At 44.6% G+C, this 16,552-nt stretch overlaps 1 protein-coding gene across 1 annotated transcript in view; it reads left to right on the forward strand.

The window, feature by feature from the left end:
• VILL (villin like) overlaps window positions 1-16,552 on the forward strand; it is a 102,098-nt gene that overhangs the window by 40,032 nt on the left and 45,514 nt on the right. Inside the window, exon 3 of the mRNA XM_040433741.1 lies at window positions 11,641-11,715. Coding sequence (XP_040289675.1) covers window positions 11,641-11,715 — 75 coding nt within the window. The remainder of the gene's footprint in view (window positions 1-11,640; window positions 11,716-16,552) is intronic.

Below are 16,552 nucleotides of genomic sequence, written 5' to 3' on the forward strand. Positions count from 1 at the left end.
ATACAGGGGAGGGAGGGGGGGCACGGGGGGGCACACTGGCCACCAATGAATTTAAAACTGGGGAGGGAGGGGGGGTGCCCCCTCCTGCCTGGCAGCACCTGATCTCTTACAGGGGGCTCTGATAAGCACACAATTAACCCCTTAGGTGCGGCACCTGAGGGGTTAATTGTGCGGATCACAGCCCCCTGTAAGAGATCGGGTGCCGCCAGGCAGCAGGGGGCAGTCATGTACACAGTTCCTAGTATATTCTAACTTGAAGCGTCCCCATCACTATGGGAACGCCTCTGTGTTAGAATATACTGTCGGGTCTGGGTTTTCACAAAGTGAACTCAGCTCTGAAAAAACTTTTATGCAGACGGATCTGCGATCCGTCTGTGTGAAAGTAGCCTACGGCCACGGATCACGGACGCGGATGCCAATCTTGTGTGCATCCGTGTTTTTTCATGGGCCCATTAACTCGATGGTCAATGGGTCCGCAGAAAATCACGGAAAACGGAACAACGGCCACGGATGCACACAACGGTCGTGTGCATGAGGCCTTAATATTTTTTTATAGCACATTCTAATTATTGTGCTCATCAAAATGGCTCTGGTTAGGATTAACATCGGAGGATTTGTGAGGGTATAGGTTATTTTTTTATTAACCCTTTGTGGCCTTTTTAAAAATAATTTTCCCAGAAAACCCTTTTAATTCTATATATTTTTTTTATGTATACAGTAAAAATGAGTCTTGTAGACAGATCTCACTGAATCATTTGTTCTTGCACATCAGTCAGTAGACAGAGATCTGACCCTGGGGCTTTCCCAGTATACAAAATGTTGTCATCACATATTAGTCACACACAATACACAATAGCCATATGTCATTTAAATAGCATCTGTCAGTGTTTATGACACCAACCATATCCTACCTCTTTTTATTCAGGCCTCTCCTCCAAAACCAGGCTTATAATAGAGCTACACCGTAGTGACACAAATTTAACACCCAAATATTACCTGCCATCTAGTGCTACACAGTTGTGCCACCTTGCATCTATTCTTCTCTGTAGGATAACTGGCAATGCCAGTAGTTGCACAGCATTGTTTTTGCACACAAATACATATATACCCCTAATATTATACCTCATGTACATAGCTGCTCCATGGTCCTGCAGTGGTCTCTGCTCTTTAGGCCTCTGAGGAACCTATGTACATGGGGGCAGCAAATCAGCAGCCACTTATGTCCCATTGCAGCGCACTGGGCTGCAGGGGAGGCTTGGTGGCTGCAAAACTGGAGAGGATGGGAGTGATGGTAGTATTAATAAGAGCTGTATTCCTCACAGTGGCTAATCCCTCTACCTGTCCCTGGGCCGCATGTACAGGGCATGGAGGGGACACCCTGGACTTTTGGGGGCCCCTGCTTGGTTGTGACTCACGTGGCCAGATATAGGGGCTGGAGAATGGAATCACCAGTCTTGTTTGGTTATAATAAACAAAGTCTCCCTTTAGTGAGTAGATGATGGGAGTTATAGTACATACACAGCAGGCACAGTTCTAAATTATAACACAGCAGGATCCTCCAAACGTTTGCATATAGGAGGTGGCAATGATGGTAGTAATCCTCCCCGAGTCTCTATCTAGGTAAACTTTGCAATCTTCCCAAATAACCACAATCAGGTACAGTAATTCCATTCTCATTAACACTTTCTGCAATGCCCAGTCTGCGGGGTGAAGATCTAAGATATTAAGATAAGTATTCCATCTTTAAGTCAAAGTGGACAAAGCTATGATAAGCACCACATTAAAGCTAATACATGTACTCAATCTCACAAAATCAGTCGCATCCTTAAAAAATGTATATATAAATTATATATACCAACCTGAATTTTCCATATATCAATGTAATTCCTGCGGCAGCCCCACACCGTACCCTCCAACGTGCGTTTCACACATCTTCTGCAGGGAGAGATCAGAAAACAAATCTAGACCACAGGATGGTGCCACACCATCTCCTGGCCACGTAACCAAGACTGCCAGTACTAACAAACTCCTATATCTATATATATATATATATATATATATATATATATATACATATATATACACACTGCTCAAAAAAATAAAGGGAACGCTTAAACAACACAATGTAACTCCAAGTCAATCACACTTCTGTGAAATCAAACTGTCCACTTAGGAAGCAACACTGAGTGACAATCAATTTCACATGCTGTTGTGCAAATGGGATAGACAACAGGGGGAAATTATAGGCAATTAGCAAGACACCCCCAATAAAGGAGTGGTTCTGCAGGTGGTGACCTGACCACTTCTCAGTTCCTATGCTTCCAGGCTGATGTCTTGGTCACTTTTGAATGCTGCCAGTGCTTTCACTCTAGTGGTAGCATGAGACGGAGTCTACAACCCACACAAGTGGCTCAGGTAGTGCAGCTTATCCAGGATGGCACATCAATGCGAGCTGTGGCAAGAAGGTTTGCTGTGTCTGTCAGCGTAGTGTCCAGAGCATGGAGGCGCTACCAGGAGACAGGCCAGTACATCAGGAGACGTGGAGGAGGCCGTAGGAGGGCAACAAACCAGCAGCAGGACCGCTACCTCCGCCTTTGTGCAAGGAGGAACAGGAGGAGAACTGCCAGAGCCCTGCAAAATGACCTCCAGCAGGCCACAAATGTGCATGTGTCTGCTCAAACGGTCAGAAACAGACTCCATGAGGGTGATATGAGAGCCCGATGTCCACAGGTGGGGGTTGTGCTTACAGCCCAACACCGTGCAGGACGTTTGGCATTTGCCAGAAAACACCAAGATTGGCAAATTTGCCACTGGCGCCCTGTACAGATGAAAGCAGGTTCACACTGAACACATGTGACAGACGTGACAGAGTCTGGAGACGCCGTGGAGAACGTTCTGCTGCCTGCAACATCCTCCAGCATGACCGGTTTGGCATTGGGTCAGTAATGGTGTGGGGTGGCATTTCTTTGGAGGGCCGCACAGCCCTCCATGTGCTCGCCAGAGGTAGCCTGACTGCCATTAGGTACCGAGATGAGATCCTCAGACCCCTTGTGAGACCATATGCTGGTGCGGTTGGCCCTGGGTTCCTCCTAATGCAAGACAATGCTAGACCTCATGTGGCTGGAGTGTGTCAGCAGTTCCTGCAAGACGAAGGCATTGATGCTATGGACTGGCCCGCCCGTTCCCCAAGACCTGAATCCAATTGAGCACATCTGGGACATCACGTCTCTATCCACCACCAATGTTGCATCACAGACTGTCCAGGAGTTGGCAGATGCTTTAGTCTAGGTCTTGTTGGAGATCCCTCAGGATATCGTCCGCCACCTCATCAGGAGCATGCACAGGCGTTGTAGGGAGGTCATACAGGCACCTGGAGGCCACACACACTACTGAGCCTCATTTTGACTTGTTTTAAGGACATTACATCAAAGTTGGATCAGCCTGTAGTGTGTTTTTCCATTTAAATCCAGACCTCCATGGGTTAAAAAATTTGATTTCCATATTTTTTTTGTGTGTGATTTTGTTGTCAGCACATTCAACTATGTAAAGAAAGTATTTCAGAAGAATATTTAAATTAATTCAGATCTAGGATGTGTTATTTGTGTGTTCCCTTTATTTTTTTGAGCAGTGTGTATATATATATATATATATATATATATATATATATATATAGTGATCCCTAAAGATACAATGGCCTCATGATACAATATTTTCAACATACAATGGTCATTTCTGACCCATCGTAAGTTGAAACTAGACTCAACATACAATGTCTCAGACTCAGATCCAACCAATCCAGGCCACTTCTCTGGTAAAATAGCTGCATTAGATGCTAGTTAGCAGCTATTCCTGACTGTTATATGTAAGAACTTAAAATGCAAATGTGATCGCACACTACATCCAGCACTCTGCCCTCCATGCTGGATGAGACATTGGTTTATATTTTGGCCAAAGCATAGTAAGCCACTCACCGCGTCAAGGCTGTCTCATGAGTGGTCCCTAACTCTTGTTCCCACCTGTTCATGGGCCATGACAGCCACATAAAATCCAGGGAATGCAGGTCAGCATGCAAGCCAAGTACACTTTGCTTGTAACCCCGTCCGGTGCCATTACAGCTTTCATCGGATCCAGGGATGCAAGTACCAACATGCATGCTGAACCCACCATACACTTCTCCTGGAGCCAAATGGCTAATGGTAGGTTCTATACAAGCAGACTCAGTTTTATACTGACTTTAAAACCAGCCTCAAGGACAGATTAACTGGTCAGGTGTGCAATGACTCCAAGGAGATCGCCACGCCTCCAATATATACTACAAAGAAAAAAATAAGGGGTTGGGTCAGCACAACCTGCTGCAGGTGCAGATCACTATGGCGAAATACATATACAAACGGAAAATGCAAATGTGATCGCACACTACATCCAGCACTCTGCCCTCCATGCTGGATGAGACATTGGTTTATATTTTGGCCAAAGCATAGTAAGCCACTCACCGCGTCAAGGCTGTCTCATGAGTGGTCCCTAACTCTTGTTCCCACCTGTTCATGGGCCATGACAGCCACATAAAATCCAGGGAATGCAGGTCAGCATGCAAGCCAAGTACACTTTGCTTGTAACCCCGTCCGGTGCCATTACAGCTTTCATCGGATCCAGGGATGCAAGTACCAACATGCATGCTGAACCCACCATACACTTCTCCTGGAGCCAAATGGCTAATGGTAGGTTCTATACAAGCAGACTCAGTTTTATACTGACTTTAAAACCAGCCTCAAGGACAGATTAACTGGTCAGGTGTGCAATGACTCCAAGGAGATCGCCACGCCTCCAATATATACTACAAAGAAAAAAATAAGGGGTTGGGTCAGCACAACCTGCTGCAGGTGCAGATCACTATGGCGAAATACATATACAAACGGAAAATGCAAATGTGATCGCACACTACATCCAGCACTCTGCCCTCCATGCTGGATGAGACATTGGTTTATATTTTGGCCAAAGCATAGTAAGCCACTCACCGCGTCAAGGCTGTCTCATGAGTGGTCCCTAACTCTTGTTCCCACCTGTTCATGGGCCATGACAGCCACATAAAATCCAGGGAATGCAGGTCAGCATGCAAGCCAAGTACACTTTGCTTGTAACCCCGTCCGGTGCCATTACAGCTTTCATCGGATCCAGGGATGCAAGTACCAACATGCATGCTGAACCCACCATACACTTCTCCTGGAGCCAAATGGCTAATGGTAGGTTCTATACAAGCAGACTCAGTTTTATACTGACTTTAAAACCAGCCTCAAGGACAGATTAACTGGTCAGGTGTGCAATGACTCCAAGGAGATCGCCACGCCTCCAATATATACTACAAAGAAAAAAATAAGGGGTTGGGTCAGCACAACCTGCTGCAGGTGCAGATCACTATGGCGAAATACATATACAAACGGAAAATGCAAATGTGATCGCACACTACATCCAGCACTCTGCCCTCCATGCTGGATGAGACATTGGTTTATATTTTGGCCAAAGCATAGTAAGCCACTCACCGCGTCAAGGCTGTCTCATGAGTGGTCCCTAACTCTTGTTCCCACCTGTTCATGGGCCATGACAGCCACATAAAATCCAGGGAATGCAGGTCAGCATGCAAGCCAAGTACACTTTGCTTGTAACCCCGTCCGGTGCCATTACAGCTTTCATCGGATCCAGGGATGCAAGTACCAACATGCATGCTGAACCCACCATACACTTCTCCTGGAGCCAAATGGCTAATGGTAGGTTCTATACAAGCAGACTCAGTTTTATACTGACTTTAAAACCAGCCTCAAGGACAGATTAACTGGTCAGGTGTGCAATGACTCCAAGGAGATCGCCACGCCTCCAATATATACTACAAAGAAAAAAATAAGGGGTTGGGTCAGCACAACCTGCTGCAGGTGCAGATCACTATGGCGAAATACATATACAAACGGAAAATGCAAATGTGATCGCACACTACATCCAGCACTCTGCCCTCCATGCTGGATGAGACATTGGTTTATATTTTGGCCAAAGCATAGTAAGCCACTCACCGCGTCAAGGCTGTCTCATGAGTGGTCCCTAACTCTTGTTCCCACCTGTTCATGGGCCATGACAGCCACATAAAATCCAGGGAATGCAGGTCAGCATGCAAGCCAAGTACACTTTGCTTGTAACCCCGTCCGGTGCCATTACAGCTTTCATCGGATCCAGGGATGCAAGTACCAACATGCATGCTGAACCCACCATACACTTCTCCTGGAGCCAAATGGCTAATGGTAGGTTCTATACAAGCAGACTCAGTTTTATACTGACTTTAAAACCAGCCTCAAGGACAGATTAACTGGTCAGGTGTGCAATGACTCCAAGGAGATCGCCACGCCTCCAATATATACTACAAAGAAAAAAATAAGGGGTTGGGTCAGCACAACCTGCTGCAGGTGCAGATCACTATGGCGAAATACATATACAAACGGAAAATGCAAATGTGATCGCACACTACATCCAGCACTCTGCCCTCCATGCTGGATGAGACATTGGTTTATATTTTGGCCAAAGCATAGTAAGCCACTCACCGCGTCAAGGCTGTCTCATGAGTGGTCCCTAACTCTTGTTCCCACCTGTTCATGGGCCATGACAGCCACATAAAATCCAGGGAATGCAGGTCAGCATGCAAGCCAAGTACACTTTGCTTGTAACCCCGTCCGGTGCCATTACAGCTTTCATCGGATCCAGGGATGCAAGTACCAACATGCATGCTGAACCCACCATACACTTCTCCTGGAGCCAAATGGCTAATGGTAGGTTCTATACAAGCAGACTCAGTTTTATACTGACTTTAAAACCAGCCTCAAGGACAGATTAACTGGTCAGGTGTGCAATGACTCCAAGGAGATCGCCACGCCTCCAATATATACTACAAAGAAAAAAATAAGGGGTTGGGTCAGCACAACCTGCTGCAGGTGCAGATCACTATGGCGAAATACATATACAAACGGAAAATGCAAATGTGATCGCACACTACATCCAGCACTCTGCCCTCCATGCTGGATGAGACATTGGTTTATATTTTGGCCAAAGCATAGTAAGCCACTCACCGCGTCAAGGCTGTCTCATGAGTGGTCCCTAACTCTTGTTCCCACCTGTTCATGGGCCATGACAGCCACATAAAATCCAGGGAATGCAGGTCAGCATGCAAGCCAAGTACACTTTGCTTGTAACCCCGTCCGGTGCCATTACAGCTTTCATCGGATCCAGGGATGCAAGTACCAACATGCATGCTGAACCCACCATACACTTCTCCTGGAGCCAAATGGCTAATGGTAGGTTCTATACAAGCAGACTCAGTTTTATACTGACTTTAAAACCAGCCTCAAGGACAGATTAACTGGTCAGGTGTGCAATGACTCCAAGGAGATCGCCACGCCTCCAATATATACTACAAAGAAAAAAATAAGGGGTTGGGTCAGCACAACCTGCTGCAGGTGCAGATCACTATGGCGAAATACATATACAAACGGAAAATGCAAATGTGATCGCACACTACATCCAGCACTCTGCCCTCCATGCTGGATGAGACATTGGTTTATATTTTGGCCAAAGCATAGTAAGCCACTCACCGCGTCAAGGCTGTCTCATGAGTGGTCCCTAACTCTTGTTCCCACCTGTTCATGGGCCATGACAGCCACATAAAATCCAGGGAATGCAGGTCAGCATGCAAGCCAAGTACACTTTGCTTGTAACCCCGTCCGGTGCCATTACAGCTTTCATCGGATCCAGGGATGCAAGTACCAACATGCATGCTGAACCCACCATACACTTCTCCTGGAGCCAAATGGCTAATGGTAGGTTCTATACAAGCAGACTCAGTTTTATACTGACTTTAAAACCAGCCTCAAGGACAGATTAACTGGTCAGGTGTGCAATGACTCCAAGGAGATCGCCACGCCTCCAATATATACTACAAAGAAAAAAATAAGGGGTTGGGTCAGCACAACCTGCTGCAGGTGCAGATCACTATGGCGAAATACATATACAAACGGAAAATGCAAATGTGATCGCACACTACATCCAGCACTCTGCCCTCCATGCTGGATGAGACATTGGTTTATATTTTGGCCAAAGCATAGTAAGCCACTCACCGCGTCAAGGCTGTCTCATGAGTGGTCCCTAACTCTTGTTCCCTCCTGTTCATGGGCCATGACAGCCACATAAAATCCAGGGAATGCAGGTCAGCATGCAAGCCAAGTACACTTTGCTTGTAACCCCGTCCGGTGCCATTACAGCTTTCATCGGATCCAGGGATGCAAGTACCAACATGCATGCTGAACCCACCATACACTTCTCCTGGAGCCAAATGGCTAATGGTAGGTTCTATACAAGCAGACTCAGTTTTATACTGACTTTAAAACCAGCCTCAAGGACAGATTAACTGGTCAGGTGTGCAATGACTCCAAGGAGATCGCCACGCCTCCAATATATACTACAAAGAAAAAAATAAGGGGTTGGGTCAGCACAACCTGCTGCAGGTGCAGATCACTATGGCGAAATACATATACAAACGGAAAATGCAAATGTGATCGCACACTACATCCAGCACTCTGCCCTCCATGCTGGATGAGACATTGGTTTATATTTTGGCCAAAGCATAGTAAGCCACTCACCGCGTCAAGGCTGTCTCATGAGTGGTCCCTAACTCTTGTTCCCACCTGTTCATGGGCCATGACAGCCACATAAAATCCAGGGAATGCAGGGAGGCGTGGCGATCTCCTTGGAGTCATTGCACACCTGACCAGTTAATCTGTCCTTGAGGCTGGTTTTAAAGTCAGTATAAAACTGAGTCTGCTTGTATAGAACCTACCATTAGCCATTTGGCTCCAGGAGAAGTGTATGGTGGGTTCAGCATGCATGTTGGTACTTGCATCCCTGGATCCGATGAAAGCTGTAATGGCACCGGACGGGGTTACAAGCAAAGTGTACTTGGCTTGCATGCTGACCTGCATTCCCTGGATTTTATGTGGCTGTCATGGCCCATGAACAGGTGGGAACAAGAGTTAGGGACCACTCATGAGACAGCCTTGACGCGGTGAGTGGCTTACTATGCTTTGGCCAAAATATAAACCAATGTCTCATCCAGCATGGAGGGCAGAGTGCTGGATGTAGTGTGCGATCACATTTGCATTTTCCGTTTGTATATGTATTTCGCCATAGTGATCTGCACCTGCAGCAGGTTGTGCTGACCCAACCCCTTATTTTTTTCTTTGTAGTATATATTGGAGGCGTGGCGATCTCCTTGGAGTCATTGCACACCTGACCAGTTAATCTGTCCTTGAGGCTGGTTTTAAAGTCAGTATAAAACTGAGTCTGCTTGTATAGAACCTACCATTAGCCATTTGGCTCCAGGAGAAGTGTATGGTGGGTTCAGCATGCATGTTGGTACTTGCATCCCTGGATCCGATGAAAGCTGTAATGGCACCGGACGGGGTTACAAGCAAAGTGTACTTGGCTTGCATGCTGACCTGCATTCCCTGGATTTTATGTGGCTGTCATGGCCCATGAACAGGTGGGAACAAGAGTTAGGGACCACTCATGAGACAGCCTTGACGCGGTGAGTGGCTTACTATGCTTTGGCCAAAATATAAACCAATGTCTCATCCAGCATGGAGGGCAGAGTGCTGGATGTAGTGTGCGATCACATTTGCATTTTCCGTTTGTATATGTATTTCGCCATAGTGATCTGCACCTGCAGCAGGTTGTGCTGACCCAACCCCTTATTTTTTTCTATGTAAGAACTTGATTTATCTGTCTTAGTTATCTGATTATTTTTCTTAAATCTTCATTTTCTCTTACCTTGGATGACATTTTGGGGCTTTGGAACCGATTGCTCAACTTACAATGGTTTCAACATACAATGGTTGTCCTGGAACCAATTAATATTGTAACTTGAGGGACCACTATATGTGTATATATATCTCACCTTTTGGTATTTACAGTGCACAAGTATCATCAAGTGGTGAACCTTAGTATTATTAACCCTTTAACAGTAAATTACAATGTTAACCCTGTAGCAGTGATTCGCTGGGTAACTACACCATCATGGTTCCTTGTGGAGTCTGTCTTTTTGACAGGAAGAATAGTGCAATATGCTGCATTATTCTTCTCATCAAATCTGACGGAACTACCAAAGGAGGCTCCGACAGTAGTGATAGGGTATGGCTACTGACAGGTTTTGCATGCAGTTTTGGAAGCCAAAACCAGGAAGAAAGAATAAAGGACCAATACAACTTCTCATTTTTTAATTCTCTCTTTGTTTCGGCTTCCAAAACTTAATCAGAAAACCTGACCGTGTGCATGTACCCTTAGGCTTTGTGTAGGCCCAGCCTAAATGCAAACTTAGGCTACATGCACACGACCGCAAAACACGGATTTAACTGCCTATTTCTGTCCGCAAAGCGCGGGCAAGAATAGGACATGTTATTTATTAATTTTTTGCGATCCACGGAACGGAGCAACGGATGCGGACAGCACATGGAGTGCTGTCCGCATCTTTTGCAGCCCCATTGAAGTGAATTGGTCCGCATCCGAGCTGCCAAAAATGCGACTCGGATGCGGACCAAAACAACGGCCGTGTGCACAAGGAAAGTTACATTTTCTGCAACCAAGTTAAAGGGGTGTGCCTAGTTCTGAATAAATCTTTGGAAGCCTATTCATTAGTAAAGAATGAAAGGCTATTCCTATAGACCAGCACGTAGAAGGTCAAGATAAAATGCAATATACCTTAGTAGAATAACCTGCGGTCAACTTCGCTGTACAAGTACAAGTGAAAATTATTTATTCCCTGCAAAATCACAATAGGGGGCTTTATGAGTGGTATCTACTGTATAAGTTATGTATGGTATCCATATCTTATGTGAGGTATCTACATGTTATGTGGTATCTATATCTTGTGCATGGTATGATTGGTATGATACATATATCATCTTTGGTTAATGCTTGTATCTTTTATATATTTTAAATGTTTTGTGGCATTTCAACTTGACGCTAATGCTCCATTTTTGTGGCACGAACAACTGATGCAAGATCTTCACACATATGTTGCAATTTTCAAGGGTGTTACCAGTTTTTTGTTGCCTGAAGCAAATAGTTAAATAGTGCAATCCTTCCCAAACTGGATATCGGAAGATGCACAAGACTCCATATCTATCCGCCAAACTGTTGTCCCCTGTTGCACACAGCCGAGCTTTCTCCTCACTCCAGTCTTAATTGAAAATCTTAATAAATTTGTTGCCATGCGCCAGAAACGGAAACTATAGCTACTGTATGCTCCAACCATTTTATTTTATTTTTTAAAGCGGCAAGAGCAGAGGGAGAGGCAAATAGTCGCAAAATGTTGTTTGCAAAAAGTTTGCACCCTTTGTGCTCCGGAAAAACTGGTGTACAGCTGCCTTTGTAAAGGACCCCCTTGTGTTTAGTGACTGCAGGGCAAATACCACAGATCCAAATACAGAGCTGTATTCTAACTACTATGCATCAGCACAAACACGCAAGGGTCAAGTAACTGCCATTAGTTTTCTATTGTCCCCAGCGTTTGTCACATAAATGGCAGTATGTATTTAATGATCACTCTCTTTTCAGAAACTGCAAATGGTTCCTCTCCCTGAAAAAGCCTATGGGAGCTTCTTTGAAGGTGACTGCTACATTATTTTATTTGTAAGTATACATGATGATATATATTGTTATACACTGTATATATTTATTTTTGTCAAAGTCACAGCTTTATTGAAGTGAAAAAGCGAATGAACACCTACTTGGGATCTCCTATTCAACAGACACCTTCGGGCTGTCTGTACAGAAGACAGGTGTTTTATCATGCGTGGGATTTACACATCTCTTAAACCCACACACCTGTCATACTATTTCGGCACAAATGAAGCACCACTAAAGAATATTTAGGAATGCATACAAAATAAAATTTACCAAACATTGTTAGATTGTCTTCAAATTTTATTTATTAAAAAAAACATCCTTTCTCTTAAGGGTACAGCCACAAGTGGTGTAAACGCTGCAGATTTTCCATAGTGTGCAGAAAATCTGCAGCATTTACAGTAGCAGCAAAGAAAATAATATTTAAAAAAATCTCATGTTGCAGAACTTGCAGAGACCTTCTGCAATGAAATCCACACATTATTCTAAATCGCATGTCAATTTATGCTGTGGATTTCCATCACTGATTTTATGTTTTCCATTATAATCTGCAGCAAATTCTCAGCATTGACCATAATCCAAAGCAAAATATGCACGATTTAGTGCAGATTTTGCTGCTGCAGATTTCGGGCTGGTTTTCAGCGGATTTTGCACTGCGACCCGCCACGCGTCCGTACTATTGATATGACATCTCATGGTAGAAACGAAGGATAAGCAAACCAGTTTGGACCGAAAACTTTTTTTTTCGGATGGCAGCCGAACCTGAATGTCTTCCGCTTCGTTTGGGACGAGTCCACTAAAATGGCCTGCCTAAAACACGCTGTGATGTCACAATAACTCACCTGCCTGAAACGGTCTTCTGATTTCACAGTAGTTTAACAAAACCTAAGCAGTGCATGAAGCGGAAAAAGCAGCTTGTTTGCAAAATGAAAGGTGGGATCTGATTGGTTGCTATGGGCAGTTCTACTTTACACCAGTTTGATACATCTCCTCCATAGTTGTGATGTCATAGTAGTTTAAATTACTAAAATCCACAGTGACGTTTCAGCAGCCTACCTAAGTGAAATTCAGTAGTGATGTCCCATCAGCTTACCTTATAGCAAACAATTGTGACATCACAGCAGTATACCTTACTAAAATTCACCTGTGATATCATTCACCTGTGATGTGAAACCCATTTATGATGTTAGAGCAACTTAGGCCCCTTGCAGACGAGCGTGTCTGGATTAGGTTCGGATGCATTGCGAATGCGTTCAATAAAAAATGCGCAATTTCGCAGGCAAAGTCGTTCAGTTTTTATCACGCGGGTGCAATGCGTTTTGCACGTGCTTCATAAAAAACTGAATGTATACAAACAACATCTCTTAGCAACCATCCGTGAAAAACGCATCGCATCCGCACTTGCTTGCGGATGTAATGCAATTTTCCCGCAGCTCCATTCCCTTCTATGGGGCCAGCGTCGCGTGAAAAATCGCAGAATATAGAACATGCTGCGATTTTCACGCAACGCACAAGTGATGCGTGAAAACCAACGCACATGTACACAGCCCCATTGAAATGAATGGGTCCAGATTCCGTGTGGTCGCAATGCATTTGCAATACTCGCTCGTGTGAAAGGGGCCTTACTTGGTGGAAACATCTGTGATTTTAGGGCACACTATCTGCCTGAAACCCACTTGTAATGTCACAGTAGCTGCTTACCTGAGTGAAAACCCTGGTGATGTCACAGCAGGTTACAGAAACACAATTGTGATATAACAGGCAGTTACTCGGCAGAAACAGTTGTGATGTCACAGCACCTTTCCTAAGTAAATCCCACCTATGATGTCACAACAGCTTACCTGACTAAAACTAGTTGTGATGTCATAGCATGTTACTTACCTTACTAAACGCACTTGTGATGTCACTTAACCTTACCTGATAGAAACATAAAATCACAGCTAAGACGATTTCCCGTCAGATGGAGAATAAACACGGATGGTATGTATATATCATATAATTACAGGGTACCACCTGTCATAAAACGTAGCCTTTATTAATTAGTACGTGTAAAATAAACTCCCATATAGACAAACACAAAAAAGAAAAGAATAACGACACTTCATGAGTGGAGTGTGCACACAGTGCGCTCTGTGACAGTGTTTCTGCTTCTCAGTGAGATAGTATAGATACACTGTGATCTAGGCAGGGTAATAACTTCCTAGTTTGGGCCTGTCCCTAGATGTGGCCCTACGATATTTACCCTTGCCTAAAAAAACGGAATGGCCGCCCCGATAGGGGCGATCCCGTGTTCAGGAACCTTCTGTAATGCCCTGGACTGCCCCCATTTGGGGATAGGTTGGGCAGAGTCTGGTCGGATGCCCAATTTGTGATGACCTAGTCTAGGTACATAAAATAATAAATATAGGTACGCAGAGCAGCAGAATATACTGCTATATATGCACTGTATAGATAAGTGCTCAATATAATATGTCGGTTAAGCAATACTGAAGAATAAGATGTTGGATATATATAATGTTCTATGTACACAATCTAGACAGCTGCTCAGTCCATACAATGGTATAGTTCACGGTGCAGCTGTCTAGCACGATGCCAAATACACTATTGGTGTAGATACAATATTATCGGCGCCAAGAGTTGCTACCCTGAAGTAACACCACACACCTGGGCGCCTCAGGACTGAGACTGAGGTGTGTGGTGTTACTTCAGGGTAGCAACTCTTGGCGCCGATAATATTGTATCTACACCAATAGTGTATTTGGCATCGTGATATAGTTCACGGTGCAGCTGTCTACCATTGTATGGACTGAGCAGCTGTCTAGATTGTGTACATAGAACATTATATATATCAAACATCTTATTCTTCAGTATTGCTTAAACGACCTATTATATTGAGCACTAATCTATACAGTGCATATATAGCAGTATATTCTGCTGCTCTGCGTACCTATATTTATTATTTTATGTACCTAGACTAGGTCATCACAAATTGGGCATCCGACCAGACTCTGCCCAACCTATCCCCAAATAGGGGCAGTCCAGGGCATTACAGAAGGTTCCTGAACACGGGATCGCCCCTGTCGGGGTGGCCATTCTGTTTTTTAGGCAAGGGTAAATATCATAGGGCCACATCTAGGGACAGGCCCAAACTAGGAAGTTATTACCCTGCCTAGATCACAGTGTATCTATACTATCTCACTGAGAAGCAGAAACACTGTCACAGAGCGCACTGTGTGCACACTCCACTCATGAAGTGTCGTTATTCTTTTCTTTTTTGTGTTTGTCTATATGGGAGTTTGTTATTTTACACGTGCTAATTAATAAAGGCTACATTTTATGACAGCTGATAGAAACATAGCCATGATGTCAAAGCAGCTCACCTGACAAACACTTGCAATATTACATTTGCTTAACATGGGTCAAACGCTATCAGTAAAAACTTACATACGTGCACTAGTTCTAGTGTCTACAGCAGAATAGTGCGGTGGATCCTAAGACTGTAAACTGTCATGTACTGTATGATAAAAACAACACATAGCCTCAAACAAGCAATAATAAGGGCATATATATGCATATACTAAAGCCTACAAATATGCTCCCTAAGGGCTTGTCCACAAGACAGTGTGAAGCCCGTGCCCATGCTGTGGTCCGCAATGTACGGTCACCGACTGTGGCCCAGCCGTATGGGGATCACGGACTCTTTCACTTGAATGGGTCCGCGATCCGTCTGTTCCGCAAAAAGATAGAGCATGTTCTATGTTTTTGCAGTTCGGAGGCACGGAACGGAACCCCAGGAAGCACTCCGTAGTGTTCCGTTCCATGCTTCCATTCTGCATCTTTCCGCATCTCCGTATTTGCGGACCCACTGAAGTCAATAGTTCCGCATCCGTGATGCGGAATGCACACAGAACGTTGCCGGTGTATTGCGGACCCGCAAATGTGGGCCGCAATATGGCAACGGACAGCACACGTTCGTGTGAATGGGCCCTAAGGGAATAAAAAACACCATGCCCATTGCAACATATCAACACAATATCAAGTTTATTAGGCAAAAGAATCAATAGCACATGATTAAAAACATAAATGGGCTAAAAACATCAGACTTTGGTAACAATAACCACAATTGCTGTGCCAAGCTACTGGCCAACAGCCTCAGTTCCCCACGAAAAGAATGTATAACATATCAAAAAAATACCAGGGGGGACATGTGGTGGGGTAGGATAACAGTGTCAGACTAATGGTAGCATGTAAATAATTATAATATGGGAGGGGAACGTCCTTCTTAACCCTCAAACAATACTATAAAGTCAGGCTTCATAACCTAATATTGTTAAAGGGAACCTGTCACCAGGATTTTGTGTATAGAGCTGAGGACATGGGTTGCTAGATGGCCGCTAGCACATCCGCAATACCCAGTCCCCATAGCTCTGTGTGCTTTTATTGTGTAAAAAAAACGATTTGATACATATGAAAATTAACCTGAGATGAGTCTTGTATGTGAGATGTGTCAGGGACAGGACTCATCTCAGGTTAATTTGCATATGTATCAAATCGTATTTTTTTAAACAATAAAAGCACACTGTCACGGCGGGGAGTGGGGGAAACCCCCCCACCGTGCAGTATCAAAGGGTAAAAGGGAATCAGCCTGGCCAAAAGGAGTAATAAGGGAGCAGGTCACCTCCTACAGCGTCCCTAATCCTCTCCCTGACTCCTCACCGTATGAGCGGACCCCGATGGTAGGACGACTCATACTCAGGATTCCTAGAGACCCTAAGTCACCCTGGTAATCCCTCACCAAGGAGCAGGGAAGAGACGACCTGTTCATCCCAGTCATGGAGGAACA

This window comes from Bufo bufo, chromosome 5, assembly GCF_905171765.1.
Source record: "Bufo bufo chromosome 5, aBufBuf1.1, whole genome shotgun sequence".
NCBI lineage: Eukaryota > Metazoa > Chordata > Amphibia > Anura > Bufonidae > Bufo > Bufo bufo.